Source organism: Triturus cristatus, chromosome 3_1, assembly GCF_964204655.1.
Source record: "Triturus cristatus chromosome 3_1, aTriCri1.1, whole genome shotgun sequence".
Lineage (NCBI taxonomy): Eukaryota > Metazoa > Chordata > Amphibia > Caudata > Salamandridae > Triturus > Triturus cristatus.
The window spans coordinates 622,134,742-622,155,887 of NC_140583.1; the positions used below are offsets into that span (position 1 = coordinate 622,134,742).

General features: G+C 44.5%; 1 protein-coding gene across 1 annotated transcript in view; it reads right to left on the reverse strand.

Annotated features, from left to right (window-relative positions):
* Nucleotides 1-14,481: 14,481 nt before the first annotated feature.
* Nucleotides 14,482-21,146, reverse strand: part of CILP (cartilage intermediate layer protein) — a 141,464-nt gene continuing 134,799 nt past the window's right edge. The window contains exons 8-9 of the mRNA XM_085644580.1: nt 20,036-20,193; nt 14,482-17,229 (exon numbers count right to left, since the gene is read on the reverse strand). Coding sequence (XP_085500706.1) covers nt 14,879-17,229; nt 20,036-20,193 — 2,509 coding nt within the window. The 3' untranslated portion in view covers nt 14,482-14,878. The remainder of the gene's footprint in view (nt 17,230-20,035; nt 20,194-21,146) is intronic.

The window sequence follows — 21,146 nt, forward strand, 5'->3', positions numbered from 1 at the left end:
CCAGAGCAATCTTTCCGGCACATAGGAGGCAGGATCTTCAGACCTACACTACAAGACATGCATGCAGCTCTGTGGTAGACGGACTCTTTTTCTAATAAATACTCAGGCACATGCAGCAACCTTTTTTGCGAGCGCCAACGGTGCGATTCGCAATGCATCAAGGTTTAAGGCACTCGCAATTTAAGAATTCGCAATTTATTGCGATTTTTTTTAATTGCAATTGCATTTAAGGAATCGCAATTTGCGATTACTTAAACGCAATGCAAGACCCACTTTAAAATAGCGATTTTACTATTTGGGGCCGCAAATTACCGAGCAATTAAACTGGTCAGTAATCTGCAAAAACTTTGAAAAATAGACTAAAGTGCATTTTTCAAAGTTTCATGTTGGGTACACACATGCCCTTGGGGCATGTGTGTGCGCAACATGGGTGCATATCACAATTTCAGGGGTGCAACAGGGTGTCCTTTTGACGCCCTTGAAATTGCATGCACAATTTGCGAGTACCTATTGGTACTCGCAAATTGCACATGCAATCTCCCATTCATTCCTATGGACCGGTAGACCCATAGGAATGAATGGGGAGCCATTCCTTAATTGCGACTCGCAAATTGCGACTCGCAATTCACTTTATAACATTGCATAGTGGTGCTTTGATATATCTTTGGCCCAGGAGATGGAAGACTATGCAGCACCAGTAAATTATTTGGATAGAGGGTGAGATTGGTGCTCTTTCATCTCTACTGTCCTTCTTCGACTTAGCATAAATCTTTTCGAGGTTTTTCTTAGGCATGGTGAAGGGAATGGTATCGCCATTGTACCCCAGTAACCAAGGGGCATATTTACAAGCAGGCGATAAAAAATTATCGCCGCTTTTGCGGCCGTTTTCGGCCAAAAAGCGGCGATAATTTTATCGCCTAATTAGCAAGGCCACGCTAACGCGTGAAACCTTGTTTTAGTGTCAGGAATCCTAACGCCCAGCTTTGCATCTCTAATGAGATGCAAAGTGGGCGTTCCTGACCTAACATGACAGGAGAAATGTTGCTAAGCGACATTTCTCCTATCATCAAGCCCCACGCTGTGAAGCATAGCGTCAGGAAAAGTAGCGATAACCCCTGTTATCGCTACTTTCCTTACGCCTGCTTCAGGACTGACTTAGCCATGATATCCTATGGAAGGTGGATATCATGGCTAAGTTTGTGAGTCCCTATCAGCAAGCTAACGCTACATTGCGTTAGATTATCGCTGGGTTTCCAGCGATAATCTCACGTTAGGCAGTTAGCGTGAGGATTTTTATCGCTGATAAAAATCCACGCTAGCCGGCGATAATTATCCTCACGCTAAGAGCGCTGAGCGATAATTATCGCCGGGTGTTGCTGATATGCCCCTAAATGTTTTAGTGGAACGTAGTCGAAAAGCCCCACTCATGATCCTGGAGGAAGTCCATATGGGTAGCTTTACACCCATCAAACTACCGGCCAAACCTATGTCAATATTGAGCAACGTTTTAAAAAAAAAGAAAACTACAATGAGAACATTAATAAAAGAGAAGTACAGACTGACAATCTCCCACACTCAACCATGCTTCTCCAACATACCAAAATACCAGAAGCCGAAGAGGTGTTGTCGAGCTTTTACTTTCCTTCACATAAGATTCAAGTAGTAGTAACAGATTGAGGGGGTGAGCTCAAATTTCCAAACTCTTCCACCCACACCTACCTTATGTGCTTTTTTTGCCTACTGACTCCTTCAGATGTCAGAGGATTTACGGGAAGCATCTCTTAACCTAGCCAGTGCCAAAGTCTGTGCTGTATTGTATTAGCAACTCTGCACAACAGCAAGTCATCATGCGATAGTCTGTGCATGACAGAGCCACCATCTGTGCCATATTCACCACCGTTGGCAATTAAGCAATGTTAAAAAGAATAGTGATTCCATGACGCATACCGTGCAAGTGTACGTCAAATTCCCAGATGCAACACATGAGAGCTGATAGCAGTTTGACGAGTGTACAGAGACATTTGGCTGTATATTATCATCAGAAAAAGGAAATGCATAGATTGTGAAAGTGCATGGCTCCACTAACATCATTTGTTTGTGTACAAATGTTTTATGAGCATCACTGTCGTTGTACAGTCTGGTTGTTGAGGTTTCTAACATAGTTGGAGTGTCATTCAGCCGTAACGCTAGGCAATTTTCATTTAGGGGTGGCGGCTGGTTTCCCAAGCCTAATTATCTCGAGTCCTTTCAGACAACCTACCACCAAAAGCCTGCAAGCAAATTCTCCACTGCCCATCACATGTCAAAGGTCATACTTCTGATTTGCGTTTTGTGAAAAACATATAGTGTTATCTATGGGTACTTCCTATACTTTGGCTTGCTCACTAAGCAAGCTGTCTTCTAATTATTCTTTCTGCAGTTGCTCTCCGGTGAATCCTTATATGACCTGACCCCAAAATGGGAGGTTTGCCTTCACTTGTGTCTGTTTTGTATGGGGACCCGTTTGTCAAGGTGCCCGGTCTCTTTATGACATCTTTCATGATAAAGCACAGCTATCACTAAACAACTATTTCAATAAATGCTGTGTTTGAAAAGGCCAACAAAGGCAGACTGTGTTTAGGAAGCCTCTGCTTTCATCAAGGCCCTCAGAGATTTGGTGAGAAATGGCGAGGTGGCTGAGAGATGGTTTGTATACTTTCTTCTAAGAAGAGCTGGGAAGAGAACAAAATTGTACAACATTGGAGACACTTGATTTGGAATCGTGGGTACCTTAAATTGTCTATGGTTCCATCTGTAATTTAGCTCATTCACATTTATGTTTCTCTGAAGGAACAGCAGAAGATAGACAAGAAAGAAACAGCTTTTTTTAAAAAGGGTGCAATTCAGTTTTCTTTTGTTCACCAAAGTGAATTTCTTTTTTTTGTTGAATGTTTTTATTTATATTTTGCCAAAGACAAAAAGCAAAAGAAATCTCAACAAAATCAGTTACACCATGCAGTGACATACACATGTTGGCCGTGTGTCATACAATCCCCCTCAGGGTGTCTTGAACAATCAATTTCTGCCTGTTCACATGTCCGCATTGTAGTATCACAGGGTTCCTCCTCTTCTTGGATGATTGAAAGCTAGGGGGCCAACCCTTATTTGTAAGGTTAAAGGGAGGGCCCCTCAAAGACCCGCTAACCATTTCTCAGCCCCCCATCTAGACCATAGTACTCCCTCCATTTGCCCCACACCTTGCAGAATTTCCTCGGGCACCCCCTTGCCTAATAGATGACCCTTTCTGCCGCCATGTACATATCCATCCCTGCTTTCCACTCACGGAGCAGGGGAGCGGTTGTGGGCCCCCAAGTTCGTGCTACATCTCTTTTTGCCACCACCAGGCCTAACATATTAAAAATGAGGTGCGGTCGGCCCAGATCTACATCCCCGGGTATGCCCAACAGTATACATTTAGGGTCCAAAGTGATAATTGTTTCTAGAACCTTGCTCAATTCCCCCAATACCTTCTCCCAGAAGGCCTGTATCTCGGTGCAGTCCCAGATGGTGTGGTAAAAATCTCCCTGCTCATAGCCACATCTCTGACAACTAGGGTCTCTGGCTCGGCCCATTCGGTGAAGTCTGGCCCTTTCATAATAGACTCTCTATGAAGTATATTATATTAAATGAGGCAGAGGCGGGATTTAACAACCACTTCCCTATGATGACCAAAAGTGAATTTCTGAACAATGTAGTTCTTGTCACCAAAAAGAAAGGCATTCTGTTTGGATATAAACCTGAAAAACATGCCTTTCACAATGCATGATTTGTTGACAACCCAGCTTCCTCTCCTATCACTTGTCATTATGATAACCTTTGACAATGTACTGCAATGCACAGCCTTTTGGCTAGGCTTGCATGCAGATATATTGTATTCTTGCATACATACATACATACATAGATACATCTCAATGGCTATACCCTCTAACAGCCTTTCAAGAGGGAAGACATTAACTTCTGCAGGATCTTCTCCTTAAGATAGACTGGATAGTCTGCTTGGACATCAAGGATTCCTACCTCATGGCCCATATTTTTTCTTTCAATTGACAATTTGATCAGCTTTTCTGGAATGAAAAAGTGTATGCGTTATGAGCCTTTTTGTTTAGGCTTGCTTCAGCCAATAGTCCTTACCCAATGCCATGTGTATGGTAGTGGAACCTTAGGATGCTCAGGATAAAAACAATTATTTATCTGGACAATATCATTTTCATTTTGCAGGAAGCACACTTTCTTTCTAAAGAAGTTTTCAAGGCCATAACTCTTCTCCAGGGATTTCTGATAAATGTCTGAAAATTAGGATTAAACCTCAAACAACTAATGGAGTTTTTAGGCTTCAAAGGTGACTCTGTTTCCTCTACACTCCAGCTTCGAAGACCAGGAATAAGTGGAAGTTGTGCGGGATTCTGTCACAAGCTAAGGTACCCTTAAGATAACTGCCAAGAAAAGTAGGTCCCCTGGCTTCATCAATTCAAGCAGTTGTTTTGCATGACCACTTCAAAACAGGGCTCTGCAGAGATTGAAGATCAGTCACTTGCTGAAAGGTTTATCTTACATAGACAGGGTGACACTCTCCAATTAAGCCATATGAAAGATTCATTGGTAGTTGGATTACATTGAGGCATGTAATGGCAACGTGATCTTTGGATTCTCACTAGACATAATTATGTAGTTTGATGGCAGCAAAACTGGATGGGAAGCTAGATGTGGCTCATTGTCCACAGCAGGGACGTGGTCATCAAACAAACTCTGGGTAGATACAAACTGCCTGGAACTGCTGGCTAGCTCCTTTGCAGTCAAATGTTGGGCAAATACAAAATCAACTGCTGTGTATTGTTAAAGATGAACAGTGTCTCAGGGGACTGCTAAATAAACAAACTGGGGAAATCAAGTTTAGGGTCATAACGGAATTGGCCAAAGAATTCTGGCATTATTGCCTAAACCACCAGGTGTTGGCCTTCCCTGAATATCTACCAGCGAAGAGCAATGGAACTTCATACTGGAGCTCTCAATTCATCGCTAATTACAGCAACTACAGGCTGGACCACTGAATCTTGGGGACCTTGCAACTGAAACTAGCTCGCATCATGACTCAGTCTCCAGCTTCCCCAGTCTTTCAGATGGAGGCCAGATCCACTGATTCTGGCCACAAATGTGTTCCTAAAATCATGGGAGAACAGCTCCAGTATGTCTTTCCACCAGTCATAATTAATCCTCAAGTCACAATGCAAGTCTGAAGACAGCAAGCATAACTGGTTTTGGTTAAACCACTTTAGAGGTAACAAGTGTGCTTCCCAGAACCTCTGTTGCTTCGCCAAGCCTCCTTCCACATTCTCATCAGATTTTGATAAACACTCAAGCATAGCTTTGTTCTATTGCCAAGCCAGGTCATTTGAGTCTTATCATATGGAGAATTTCTGGGGTTAAAGACAAATCCCAGACTCAGATTGCTCAGTTTCCTTCTTCTTCCAGCAATCTTGGGTGCCAGTAGTTTAGAAGAGATAAAATTCAGCATGGAAAAAATAGTCTGATTGGTGTATGGATCAACATCTGCATCAGTTGGGGGCAGAAGTGATGAAAGTTGTCAATTTGCTAGAAATAGTTGCAGATAAAGGATTAATCTATCAGAAGGTTAATTCCTACAGAGCAACCAGCTTACCAAAGCATGTGCCATTGGCTAATTTTCTATAGGGGAACATCCTATGGGCAAAAAACTAATGAAGGATACTCAAATGATCACTCATCCAGAACCATAATAATATTATTTTTGTGATATTAATGCATTTGTTAGGCTTTTTGAACAATACACAGTCAATTTGGATCTTACTAGAGAACAGATACCAGCAAAATTGGCTTTGCTGCTGTGACTCGTGTCATGCCATATTGACTCAGATGCCGAGCCAATAGATTTTGATTGCCCATCTGCACAGAAAGTGACATTACTGGATTTCCCATTATCCATCTGCAAAGGAAGTAACATCACTGATTAACTGCCAAAACCGTCTTTAAAAGAAGAAGCCAAGCAAGAAGACGTCATTGCCCATCTGCACAGGAAGTGACATCAATGGATTTCCCATCATCCATCTACACAGGATGTGATAATACTGGATTTCCCATCATCCATCTGCACAGGAAGTGACATCACTGGATTTTCCATCTTCCATCAGCACAGGAAGTGACATCACTGATACCTAGCTCTCTTTCCTCCTCCCAGGACATATACAACAGTGGCTGCAGCGTGGATACACAACGGGCATGTTACTGCCGCACCAAAAGCATCTGTTTTTGCCTGAACTGCGCTCCCGGTTCGCCCCCTATCCATCGATACCCTGATGCACTCTCTATGCTCCTAACCCTGGCTGTCGAACTACTGCCACACCACCCAACATGGAAGAAGCATTCACATGCTCCTCCTGCAAGTTCTCATGCACTCTCCCTACCCTACACCCACCACTAACAACACCCAGCACCCCACTCGCTCACACTCACATAAACCAGCCACTCGCTCACACAGACCAAACACCATCTAAAAAACATGCCACACTTGCATGCATACTCCTCAACATACGCTCCCTCTCCAAACATGCCATGGAGATATGGGACCTACTGAAAGACCACGCTTCGGACCTGCTCTTTCTCTGGAAACATGGTTAAACCCAACCTCGGCACCAGACATTTCTACAGCCATTCCTGTTGGCTACAAGATCATTAGGCGAGACCATCAGCACAAGCCAGGAAGTGGAGTCACCATCATATTCAAAGATACCATCAGTTTCACCCCCTAAATGGACATCCCCACCAGCTACATGGAGCACCTCATGTTCAAGATACATATCACAGCCAACTTCTCCCTAGGCATAACCCTCATAATCAGACCACCAGGAACTGCACAAATTTCACCAGTGACATCATGGACTTCGTCACACCCCTCTTAATCAATGCCAGCACCTACATTTGCCTCGGAACCTTCACTTTACCTAGAAGATGGCACCAACCTAAACTCTATGACCCTTCTTGAAAACCTCAGAAACCTTGACCTCACCCAACACGTTACCAAACTCACTCACACCACAGACACCTATTTGACCCGATTTGCTCCTAAATCAGTAACATCACAGTCGAAGAGCCAGCAACTATGACCTTGACAGACCACGCCCTTGTCGGTTTCAGCACCCCTTCCCGCACCATCACAGAACTACCACCACCAGAACTGCCTGCCGCAGCTAGAAAAGGATCTCAGAAGAGCAGTGGGCTTCTGCCCTTTCTGAGCAGCAGCCCGAGCACACCAGCAACTTGCTGAAAGCCATTAAAAACCTCAACAGCTGGGTCACTGCATGTACCAACACTCAGGCTCCCCTCAAGCACAACCCAATGGCAAGAGACTGACAACAGGCCAGCTAGTACACAGAGGAACACAGGTTAATAAAACTCCACTGCAAGTAACTGGAGCGCAAAGGGAGAACAAGTCAAGAGACCACAGAGAAAGACATCTTCAAATCAGCTTAAAGAAGCTGCCACCAGCAGATATGTAACACTATGTGCACAGCTCTTGCAGATTGCATCAACACCAGCACTGACAACAGCTAGGAAATCTTTGACATTGTAGGAAGGTGGAATCTGACTGCATGGTTGCCCCCACTTTTTGCTGGAGTTTCACTGTTTTTCGACTTTAGTCTGACTGGGACACTGCTAATCAGGGCCCCAGCCTAGCTGCTTCCTCTCTAAAATGATTCCATGTACTTTAGGTACATTTCAGATTGGATCTGAGGTGCCCTTATAAGTCCCTATTATATGGTATACTATGTACCCAGGGCATAGGTACCCCAGAGGCCTACCAGGGGCTGAAGCATGTATTATGCCAACCCTGGAAAGCCACACAAAATGACACCACAGGTCTGCTACTGCAGCCTCGGTAAGGTGGTGCATGCACCCCTTACTGTGATATAGGTTACCTATATCACTACATATATACACACATATCAACCTATAAGTCACTCCTATGGCAGGCCTTATCAATCCTGAAGGCAATGTGCTTGGTTCTTATGTGAGAGGGTGCCCCTACATGAGCAGAACCCCTCTGCAGCGTTTGGAGACCCTTCTCTGATGCTGTTGGTAGTGCAGCCTGACCATATACTCATAAGTGCATTATAACCAAATGGTAAATGCTAACTTTGGACTGGCTGCACGGAAACATGTTGTGTTTGGTGTCAAACACCTTGGAATCATACCCCCACATCAGTAAATGGCGTGGGAGTATGATTCCACCCTTCTAGAGGGAGAGACATGACAGCACTGGTATACCCAGTAGAAACTTAATAGATCCCTGGCATCACAAAATGGATGCTGCAGCCACAGACACGGGTCTGGCCTCCTGCTGCTGACCGAAACTCTGGCAGGGGAGGCCTGGACAATAGGTCTCCTGTCACAGGGAGGTGTAACCACCTCCCAGACAGGTTTATGTGTATTGGGGATGGGTGGGAGTACTCTCTGAGTGCTTTGAAGTCCTGCACTGGGGGCACATTTGGTGTCCCGGTGCATAGTCCAGCTCAAACCGGTTCAGGGGCTTTCAGCCCCTGCTCTGGCGCGAAACTGGACAAAGGAAATGGGTGTACCCACCCCTCTTTCCAAACCCTCCCATAGGTGGGTCCCCAGAGTATGTCCAACCCCCTACCTTAGTATAAGTATGGGACTCCTGTCCTTAGGACTTTAGATTACCCTGGACGAAACTCTGAAGCTGAATCCTGGACCTTCGACACTCTGCTCAAGACCAGAGGACTGAAGAAATCTCCCTTGGGGTCAAGGAGTTACTCCCCTGATTGGCAGGCACCAACTAAGCAATTTGCCAGTCTGCATCATCGAAGTTCCTGCCAGACTCCGAAGTATTTGCAGCCCAGGAAGAGGATTTCCAGACATCTCAGAGGCCGACCCCAGTCCCCAGCAAAGCTGAGACCCACAGCCCTCGTGAGTAGCGTGGCACCAGAACTCCTGGTCACCGTGCATTTCTGCAAGTGTATTGACTTCTCGACGTCTCTTGAAGTCGTGCTTGGGCTGACTTATAGCCCCGACCTCGAGCACTGAATCAACTGAAGATTGTCAGCCTGGTCATTCCGAGTGACCCATGGGCTGCCATTTTGTGTTTGTCTTGAGGTCCTGTCGCGATCCCTGGTACATTGACTGGTGGGTCCCTGAGGGGGTAACTTTGTATTTCCTTGGGCTTTCCTGGTTGCTCCAGATGTGCCCGACACTCTACCAAGTGGTGAGTCTCACAGACCTTGCTGGTCTGCACCGAAGCATCTTTCTCGTTTCTTAGTGGGTTGCTGTTGCCAAGGCTTGTTGTGTCGAATCCGGGGACCGATGCAGCAGCACTCGACATCCTTTATGGGACAGCTCGAATCCAGCTCCTAGTTGTCCTCGACGCCTCCTGGTCCTCGTGGCTGAAGAGTCAAGCTTCACCTCCTTCACCTGAAATCACCCGACATCAGTGGTCATCTGCTCATCGCCTTCCTGGTCACTGGCAAGTGACCCAGACTCTGTCCCCTCTGCTTTCAGGTTCTTCTCATCTTCGATCCAGGCTTGGATCTCTTCAGACACTGCGCATCTTCACGGCAGCAGCACTTCTTCGCCAGTTCCCATTGAAATCGACGACGCGACCCGACACCAAAAGACACCTATGCACCCGGCTTGCCTGGGTTAGATAACACAAGTACTCTGGTGCTCCTGTGGGTGCTAGCCCTAGAACTTCCTAAGTCCAAAAGGGTTTGGTCCTGACTCATTTCGAAGTGTCCCTAATCTTTAAAAATCTAACCGTGACTTTCCCCTTAGAAGCTAATGGGAGCTCGCGGCTGTGTTCACACACTGCACACGGCCCCCGTGGGTCCCCTGTGTCACTACCTTGGGTAGTTCCTTGGGGTCCCAGCGATTCTTCAGGCTCTAGGCTTTGTGTCTAGTTAAGTCATGGTTCTTATACCACTATTTTAGTATATGGTCTGGCTCGCCCCTAGGGACTGACGTGTATTTGTGCTATTTTACTGTGATTATTGAAGTGTAACTTGTAGCATTTATCAGGCCAACCTCTCACAGCCATCATCGAAGATTTCACCACACCTCCTGCTGCCTTCAGCAACATTAACCACTTACAAGACCTTTGCAAGAAGCTGTTGGAATTCTTCTATAACAAAGTCACCTCCATATAAGAAACTTTGACCCTCAAACAAACTCTACCACCGTCACAACTCAACCGCCCATCACGGCTGATTAAAGAACCCTGCCTTCGTGGCCTGCCCTTACCACCGTCTAAATAACTGCTAACATGAAGACAATCCCCTAGGGGACTCCGTCTGACCCTTGTCCCACCACTACTTCACAAAAGGTCTTATACCAATCTGCGAAGCACTAACCCCACCCATCCTTCATTCCTCCATTGACTCAGCCACAATCCGAACACCTAAAACATGCCACCATCATGCCCCTGCTCAGGAAATCAAATCATCCCCATACCCAGCCACACAACTACCATACACAGTAAAGGTTTTCGAGAAACTAATCAACTAACGCCGCATTGACCACCTAAGCAACCACCAGTTCCTCAGTGCTACTACAGACGGCATGCACTCACCCTCGACAGAGAGGAGACACAGCAGCCCTCGTTTTTCTGGACCTTTCTGCAGCATTAGACACAGTCTCACACCCCATCCTCATCAGGAGCCTGCACAAGATTGGAATCCAAGGACCCGCTCTCCTGCTGAACCTGCTCCTTCTTACTGGATAGAACACAAGCTGTCAGCCTCTCATGTTACTCCACAGAAACTTGCAAACTTAGCTACAGAGTATCTCAAGGTTCATCGCTCAGACGCAACCTCTTCAACCCATACATGATCCTGTTGAGCAATGTCATCCGCGCACACAACATTAACATCCTCTCCTTCTCAGATGACAAGCAACTCATACTCTCCCTCTCAGACAAGACCCCAACACAAAAAACAGGCTCACCACCTGCATGGCCAAAGTCACTAACTGAATGAAATCTAACTGTCTCAAGCTCAACAGCAACAAAACAGAAGTATTGAACTTTGACAAGAATACCTCACTTTGGGACTCCAACTGGTGGCCGAACAAACTCGGGCTACGCTCACACCCAGAGCCCATGCTAGGAATCTCAGAAAAATCATCAACAGCAAACTGAACATAAACGCAAAAGTCAATTCTATAACTGCATCCTGCTTTCAGACCCTGAAAATGCTGAGGAAGAGCTTCAAATGGCTCCAGAGCAACGTTAGAAAAACTGTCACTCAGGTCCAAAAACCAGCAAGTTGAACTATGGGACACCCTCTATGCCGAGATCACCATGCAACTCACTCGAAGACTACAAACCATCTAGAACTCAACAACCAGACTCGTCCTCAACCACACAAACAGGACTCACATCACACCACACCTCAAGGAACTGCACAAGCTTCCAACAAACACAAACACGCTCAATTCAAACTCCTCACCAGGGGCGTAACGCAGGCCCCCGCAGTGTGGGGGGGCCCGAGCTGCAGGTGGCCCCTCAGCACTGTACTCATGCCGGAGAGCTCCGGATTAAATCCAGAGCAGGGGCCCCTCTGTGTACCTTGTGGGGGGCCCCTTAACTTTCATTACGCCACTTCTCCTCACACACACACACACATTCAAGGCACTACACAACTCAAGCCCCACCTGCCTGAGCAGTCACGTCTCCTTCCACCTAATACCAGACCCCTCCACTTCACAGGACTCCTACTGACAGTCATTTGATGCAAACACAAAACCAGATCAGGAGGACCAGCATTCTCTTACATCGTTCATAAAGCATGGAATCACCCCCTTCCACACCAGATTCGCCTCCTCCTCTCTTCTTGCATTCCGCAGAAACTGAAAACCGGGCTTGTCAATCAACCAGCCTACTATAGGTAGAGCGAAGTACACTCACCCGCTCAGTGCCAGGGTACCCTCACGGTTGATAATGTACTTTCGAATACACAGAACATAGCAACATAACATAGAATGTTCACCCCAACAGGGTCAGTTTTGCCATTTACCAGGAGAACCAAAACGTCTATCAGGTCAGAATGTTATGTTTCTTTTCCTAATAACCCCAGACTGTGCATAATGCAATGTTTAAAAGGATATGAGTAGAGAATAAGAACATTTAGGCCTAGAGGAATACATCAGGCATTGATTTACCATGTAAAGGTGCCTGCACCTGTTTCTACTTCATCTTTAACAAAATGAGTGAAATTAATTAAGTCTCAATCAGGGATTGACAGTGACCGATTTGGAACCTATTCTGTTAAAGAAACCTCCAAATAGTAATCGGTGTGTGTGAGGTTGGAAGACATTGTGGGTTCAGCTGAGTGTTCTAGGAATCTACAGTCAAATCTATTGCTAGTATGGCTTTTGAGATAATTGGTAAGCTTTGAATAAGCATAATACTAGCTTCCAGCGCTAACACAGAAAGCAGCTGCTGCCTGCGTCCACGTCTGAACGTTTTATTCTGTTAAGACAATGAGGTGAGTATTATCCCATCCTGTATAACTTGATGAACTGATTTTTGATGGATTAATTTTGTGTGTAAGTTTCATATTTTCATCCCATCCAAATGTTATGATTGCTGAAATATGCTGATAAGGAGGCTTATCTAGAAGTAAAGAACGAGACAATAATAATACCTGTCTCTGTGTCCTTGACAGAATGAACATTTTCAGAAACCAGAGCTAGAGTAGAAGTACAATATAAAGTGATGATGGGACATGCATGCTTTCATTGGGTGGTGTTTGCTGCACTCTCTGAATGTGAGTGGAATGTCGGCCAGCCTGCTTGCACAAAGATTGGTGTATCATGCGCAACATTGTGCCATTGCATGCTGCTGCCTATTCTATTTATCTACACGTGCTTCCCTCAAAGAGACCGACAAAGTATTCAGTGTCCACACCCGCTCCAAACCAGAAGGCCAGTAGCTGAACGCTGCTAACTTTATTAGGTTATCAGAAGATGCCTTAAGCATCTGTGAGGACCAATCTTGCTTACTTCTATGCTGCTCGCCGTGCAGGCGGCATGAAATGCCCTGGGAGGCCACTTCAATGTTGGACAAGCCTTCCCTCAGCCATTTGTTTTAGCTAAGTGTGTCAACTGGAAAGGCACACATTTCATGCTTATAATTCCAAAGAAATGCTGCAGCAGGACAGAAATGTGTTGACCCTACTAGGCATCACCTAAACATTATCAGGCAGAACACGTAGTTATGTAACCCAAAATCTAAGCACTTTGATATGAGGCATAAATTGCAACTTTCTGAAAGCTATTTTGTAGATTTATTACCAGTTTGCCTTTAGTTTCAGTGGAAATTGGCCTGCAGATTTGTTAAAGCCCATTTTACAGGGGGTCGTGGCAGCCATCTTGGATTAGAGCACTTCCCAATGTAGTTCGGTGTCATGTCAAGGTTACCTGATCATGCTATTTCTATTGTTAAGAACAAAAGGGCATTAAAAGCCTGTGCCTATTAGGTGGCACTTAAAATGCAACATCTCCAAACTTTCTTGTCTGCAAATTACACAGTTGCACTTCAAGTGCTGGTCTGGCTTAGCAATTACATTTGCAACCATACCAAAATCAACCACCGGATCACATCTGGTCACCATAGCCCCGTAACATGGTGGTTCCAACCATGTCCACATTAAGCCTTTCTATTACAAAAATAAGCAAAAGCGTAATTGAACCTCAGTATGAGTAGGTAGGAAAAAGAAAACTTTCAAAACATGCCAGGCTGGTATCTGTGAAGGAGTGTAAGAATAATTCCAGTAGTATGTGGCTGCTACTCTGTGAGGGTGGTAGTGAGTGACTGCTAGTGAGGCGTGTGAGAGAGCTGTTTGTATTGCGGCCAAGGCAGGAATTAACATGGGCGGGGTTTTGAAACTCCTTTGGTCAGGGGCTTTGGTGGCCAAATGTTACCTAGTAGTAGGGCATTACAAAAGCTGCAGATTGGTCAAAAGCGCCAACTTTAAAAAAAGTTTAATTCAAATCAAGTGTGACTGCACCTGTAATTACTAAGCCTTGGACTCGCCTAACAGTCTTCAGTTGTGCTGACAGAGGTTTAGCAATTATGGATCCTAAGTACTTAGCAGCTGTTTGCACCGCCAACAAACTTCTCTATTGTGGATATAAATAGCTGTTTTTAAAAAGATGCTGATGATTAAATTCAGAATTTCTCTCACTGCACCCATCCTGCACATTTGTGGAGGTAGGGATGGGCGACGACACTTTAAAAAATGCTGCCCTACCTATGATTTTTTTGTAATTTGGGATAGTTTTTATTTGCAGTTCTCGCAGACTGCTAGTAATGGTCACAGGACCTATCAAATTTAAGTAAGAAAACCGTGTAGTACTTATGAAGTGTAACAATGATCTTTTCTTGTTAGAAAGGAAACAGATCTTTAATTTTCTTTATTAGAATAATTGATAATAATTATACTTATAAAACAGATACCTGAATTGCATATTAATTTAAAATGACACATTTGTTTTCACTTTCTCCTTAATGTTAAAGTTCAATTTTCATGACATAGAAAACATCATTATCAACATGGCTCTTCGGTTAATGCAGGGTCAAAGACGGTGACGTGTTACTTAAGTCCTGCTATTCTAGGTCTGTGCCTAGATGCATGGCAAAATTTGTGCACTCCAAAGAACAAAAGAGAGATGCCATTTTCTCCCACTTATATTAGAGTGAGGTGGTCTTAGGAGCGAAAAGAGGAATATTTTGGGGTAAAAAGGAAATAGGAATGGATGACATCTACATTTCTCTGCTTAATGTCTCGGCAAATATTCAAGTTTGCCTTGTATTACTTGCGGAAGAAGAAAGTCTGCGGGCAGATTGGTTCGTGGCACTAGCTCTCTGCCGCCGGTTGTTTCCAGCTCTTGTTCTCCTAGGACTCACCACAGACTGACTTAACACATTCTGTTGAGGTTGAAACACACTTTGTTGGCCTGCCTCTTTCTCCACACAGTTGAAAGTTAATGCAATGCCCACGTTACTTTTCATTACCCTGGATGACCCATCAGAAGTGCCATCAAAACATCTACCCAAGGCTATTTCTTTTGCTGTTCTGGGGTCTTGGTCAGTAACAGTATAAATGCCATAGTTATGTCCCAGTGGGTCTAAAGGAGCAAGCATAGTGTATTCATTGGTGTCATTATTCACAGGGAGAGGTAAGTGGTTGACAAGATATTCATGAAGCATGCTGTTCACGTTTTCCCTGCGGCAACTTCCTTGTGGAAGAATTTTCACCATTGTGCGATCTACTCTGTCTTGATCATATAGCATGCCACTGCACTTGAATTCTAAACAGGCTGTAGAAAGATTGGGTTGGTCCATATCCCGGATGCTACGCACATCTCGGATACCATATAGTTTACCCACAGTTTGTGGATGTGTACCACCCGTATTGCGAGACCTCAGATTGACTTCCTGGGGTCCAATGACTTTTACCTTGATGTAACATGCCCTGAACTCCAGGGGCTTCGGCCACCAGGCGAGATAATCTGCGGTCCAACTCAAGGGGTCATCTTCATTAAAAGGAACTGTATTGTACTCGTATCGGTCACCTTCCACTCTGTAGAACCTAAAATGTGCGTCGCCATAGGGAGCTTCATCACACTGTCTTGCATGCTCAAAGGCATATATGGGGCCATTACTTTCTTCAGCAGCATTGGGGGATGGCTTGGCCACATTGATCCTGAACGCAGTCTTTTTCATTTTAGGATCCTCATGATCTGTTCTCCTATAGCTAAGCTTGTTGAGGTAGGGCTGTGGAACACCAATGGCATTAGGGTTAAATTTAGGAGCAGATGCAACAGCTTCCAGTTCTTCTCCTCCTCCGAGGGTTGCTGTCACATAGGCTGAGTAGGCATCAGACTTTTGGTCATCACAGAAAGCTGGCAAGCATGCCCCATTGGAACCTGTGATCACGCTGTCAAATCTACCCCAGGCTCTAGGGTTGGTAGAAAAACCAGATTCAGGTTCCATGTTAATAAGATTAATCACAACACCTTCAATTTGTTCACTTGGCAGGAACCTCTCACTTCTATATGCCCTGATCTTGACATAACATCTTCTGCTTTCTGGGACATCTAAGTTGAAAAGCCTCCTCTCTCGAATTTCCATGTTTCCAACCAGAAAGATTCTGTCCTCCCTCTTCCCACGTTTTTTAGTTTCGAATTTAAAATCTCCTTCTTCTTCCCATAACCCAGTCTCTGGGTTGAGCGACCAGAGCTTCATTTTCTCCAGGTGTTCTGGCATCTTTATTTGTGTGGAATCCATGAATACCTTTACCTCACCAGCATTAAGCATTTCAGTGGCTGCTTCATCTGTGAAGTCCAATGAGAACATACCATATGTGCGAAGCGGGAAGGTGTCACCTTCTTCATTGATGAAGTTAAGGTCGCTTTGTGCTGCAGCAGCAGTGGCAATGTCCCTCGGATCCAGAAAAGACACACTGGCTTTCACTTTACCAGTATAAATCTGTCCATTTTGCTTATAAAATGTGTTAGCGGGGATTTCCAGTTCAGCAATTGGTTCTGTTCCTGCTGCCTCACCAAGTGGAATCTGGTTGGACCGGGAAGAGTCAATGGTGATTGGGGCTTTCTTCCTCAAGAGTTGAACCTCATGGAAGACTGCTCCTCCTTTCTTATTGAAAGGCAAAACTTTAGTGGTGTTGACAAACCTTTGCATTTGATCCACAAATGTGAGAACCAGCCTCTCAGTGCCTACAGGAACTTGGACAGAGAAAGTTCCTTTGTATCCCGTTATACTCACTCTGTTTTTCCCAAGATAGATATGGCCAAACCTCAGAGGTTCACCATTATCAGACGCAATGGCCCGTCCTCGCACGATGATCTTCGTCTCAGTGCATTTTTGACAGCCACATTCTGTTGCGACTTTTGTGGGTAGTGTGTACCCTGGACATGTGATCTCCCTGGTTTCTGTTTTGGTAACACCACAGCAGTAGGCGACTGAGTCTTTGCAGCGAATTCCTTTTTCAGGCTCTCCTGCACAGGTGCTTGAAGGGCATTTCCCCACATCATAGTAGAAGGAGTTGGTTGAGTTTTGGAAGCAGTCTTGTGGAAGTCTTATGAGGTGGCTTTCAGGTGTCAGCTCACAAGAGGGGGCAGTTTTTGCTGTAAGATAAAATATCAACCTTAGATGTTATAACTGTCAGTGCTACTGCAAGTCTGGTCTATAAACAGTTTCAAAAACATTGACTTAAGTTCATCTTCTCCTCACTCAACCTCTTCTCACTCATCTGAATAAGCCATTGTGATATGAAGAAAACACATCTTGACATTCAAATGACGTAAACAAATTGTTACTGTTTTGCAAAGGGGAAATGGCAGACCTATGAAATTAAAACAAATACACAACATGGTCTTAACTCTGTGCAAGCCCTTCTAATTATTTAGAAGGTCTAGCTTGAGATAAAATCTCCCATTTGCCTTTGACACTGGACTACTTCTGTTGCCATAACGGCCAGACCGAATCCTCATCTCCAGTGAGATGGGGGCATGGCGAGGGGGGAGCAGTGGGGCAAGTATTGCTCTGGCCCTTGGGTGAGATTACAGTATTTTGATTAAGAAACTCCCCAGTCTATCTGTCCTTGGGCAAGATGGAGGGAAAAGCACACATTCTACCTCGCACTTGGGCAAGGCGAGGTAGTAATTATTAATTGGATCCCTCTTCGTTTTTGGGTAAGACAAGGATGCTGTATCCTCTAATGTCCTTTATGGGGTTTATAATGCGGTGACTACCAGGATTTGTATTTAATTCTTTCTTGTCATTCTTGCGTATTCGGAGAGCCTGTGAATTGTGTGGTATGTAGGAGCTAATGAATTGATCCCAAAGTAAAAAAAGACAACAAAAAAAAAAAAGATTTTTATCGCGTTTGCAAACATTGAGAAAAATTGTTTACAAATTAGGCAAAGTAAGTAGTTCTGGCTTGCATTTTAACTTAGAAGTCTGGCCTATTGGCTTGGGCAATTGTGCAGGCTGTAAGCCACACAGAGGGGCTGCCAGGGCAGAGCTCAGTGGCACATTTAGGAGTTGCTGGGGGTGGTAGTCATGGGGAGGACCTGAAAAAGGGAGATATAGGCATAGAGAAGGGCTGTTGTGCCAGGGCAGGATGGCACATATCAGCTGCAGGGTGTTGGGGCACACAGAGAGGCAGCAGGTGGCCAGGGACACTTGGAGGGGAGGCGGGCACACAGAGGGGCTGCAGGAGTGAAGCATGGCGGAACATAGAGGGACTGCAGGGGACAAGTGGCACAGAGGCGCTACAGGCAGGTGGGGAAGCACAGAGAGGCTGCTGGGGGTGGAGGAGCACACAGAGGACCAGCAAAGGTGGGGCAGGGCAGCTCACACAGGGCTGAAGGTGGGTGGGTGCACAAAATGGGGATGCACTGGAGGCGGTGGTCACAGAGAGGCTGCAGGAGGCAGTGGGGCACATATATAGACACATATATCAATTGTGCATTGTGATTGGCTTCCCACAACCCAAAGAAAAAGTTGAGGCCACCATCATAGGAATAAGGGACTCGGTCAAGGAGACGTGCAAAATAAAATAAATAAGATATTAGAGGGCAAGGTAGGAGTACCCTGACCCCATGAACCATATGGAAGGTAGGTTTAGGGTACGCTGCTTGTACCCTCACATATTACATCACTTATGACATGTTCAATGACTGCATTGATAACACCCCTAATGACATCTGACATGCCATAATTGATAACAACACTGTACATGGGCTGAAGGCCCATACACTAGCTAAGACTTGAAAATGTTTGCCATGTAAATCATGCACCAAACATCATGTAAAATATGACAAAGCCTCCTCAAAATTGAAACAAGTGTATTCTTTGACATACAGAAGCTTTGGCCATAATAAGTTGCATTATATCACTGAACTTAGAGGTCCTAATTAAAAGGTTTTAAACACTAATTTAGACCCATTCGGGCACTGTCTCTGTCTTGGTGACAATGCCATTAGTGATCTGAGACGCGTCATTTGTCATGTGCACCCTGTATATGGCCCAGATTCTTATAGTTAGAGCAACATTATAGCCTATTAAATCAAACACAATACGTTTTTGTAAAGCTCATATTCATAACTCACGTATTTGAAGGTGCTTTCATATATGATAATAAAGTAAAAGGAGGATCAATGAAATAAAATATTGGCCTAAGATCATACACTTTGGTTAAGCAGCAAGCCGGGATTAATCCCAGATTTTCTGGTTTGTATTTTAACAAATCAATCACAAAATCTGTATCTTTTTTTCTCTCCTTTTCACTTCGAATGTTACTGCTTTGATGTTAACTCTTTGAAAGCTCAGTTCATTTAGGACCTCGAGCTAAGCCAGGGCCAGGCACCTGGCGGAAGCTTCGCTTGAGCTCTCAGTGACTCACCCACCTCTAGTGCCACATTTTCTTTTTTTTATATATATATTTCTTGTTAAACCAACTCTATATTGTCAATGTACTAAAAGAGTAAAGCACATTTTAGAAGGCATGCTTTTAATTTCCTTAGAGGTCCTTTGGTTTTAAAATTTGAATGACAATAATACACATTATTACATGAAACACATTTGATATATTAGCACATTATGCCCAACAAAAACACACATTTCTCAAATGATTGGCAGACATTGCTGCTGTTTCAGCAGTGCCATTTAGGATATGGTTCAAAGAGGGGAGTATCTGGTGTTTATGTCTACTCCCATCGTTATAAAGAAGGGTTTTAATGCCGACCCAGAGTACATTACATAGACCCACAGTGTGAAGCAGTAGAGGTCAACAGTTTGAATGCTGATCTTACTGACTAGGATCCTTATTGCCACTACTACTCTCTCAACTTTCTTCAACCTTTGGTTTCACTTTGCTTTCTGATCCAAGTTTGATGTCAACATCAAAGGGGCCATTTTGGTCCTTACCAATGACAGCCAGCTTGACAACCTTGGACTTAGCAGAGCCTGCTTCATTTTTCGCCAGGCAGTAGTAATCCCCATTCTGGGTCATGTCTAGGTTCCTTAGTACCAGGTTATTGTTGTACCGGTACACTGCGTGGTCCAGTAGGGTTCCGTTGTGGTACCTATAGTTCAATGAGAAAAGAGCCTACAATTTATTAAAGTCCATGGTAGGGCTGTTGTTGTCCTCCCTCTTCTGCCCTCAGCTCGGCCCTGTGTGTTCATACACTTCCATAATTTTATCAATCTGTTAATAGCATGCAATACCAACAGAGTATTTTTTTCACTTTTTCCGTTCCATTGAGAGCATTTGTGAATGCAAGGATTAAGCATGTGGGGGAACCTTACACATGCATCAAATACCTCTGTAGGTTGAGGGTCAGGGAAACATTGTTTACATTGCGGAGTTTACACCGCAATACCTTTACAACGCGGGTATTACAACGCAAGTCATTACAATAACTTGCGCTGGATAGTGCTCTAACCTAAGGAATAGTATGATTTACTATTCCAACACCTTCCCTACTGTACGTAGACTGGAGTTGGAATAGTAAATCATACTACTATTCCTAAGTCCAGCGCCCTCCAGAGCAAGTCGTTGTAACGACTTGCGTTGTAATGCCTGCGTTGTAAAGGCATCGCGGTGTAAACACCGCAATATAACGTCATATATTCTGAGGATCAAGATCCAGCGGCAGATACTTAAGTGCATCCAGTTATGTTCTTGTTATATTAGTGACCTTGTAAGAGCATAGTAACTTTCTGCTGTATAGTAAAACAGGTGAGCGGCGGAGAAGAAAGGCTAGTCTACTGTACTAAATGCTATAGCGTGAAAAGACTTGCTAAAGTTTAAGATGGCTGCTTTCGTTCGTTCATTACCAGACCATTTCTGTCTAGACTTAAAAGGATCTACTGCTCGCTCTGGCCACCAAGAATTTGGTACTGCAAAATATTTGGTGGTAGAGGTACATAGATTATGCCTAGGCTAATAGTGCATGAGTTTGTTGACAAGTAAACTTGGCTAGAATGATGAAGTGATCATTGCTTAGAGAGCACAATAATGTACTTTCAATTAATT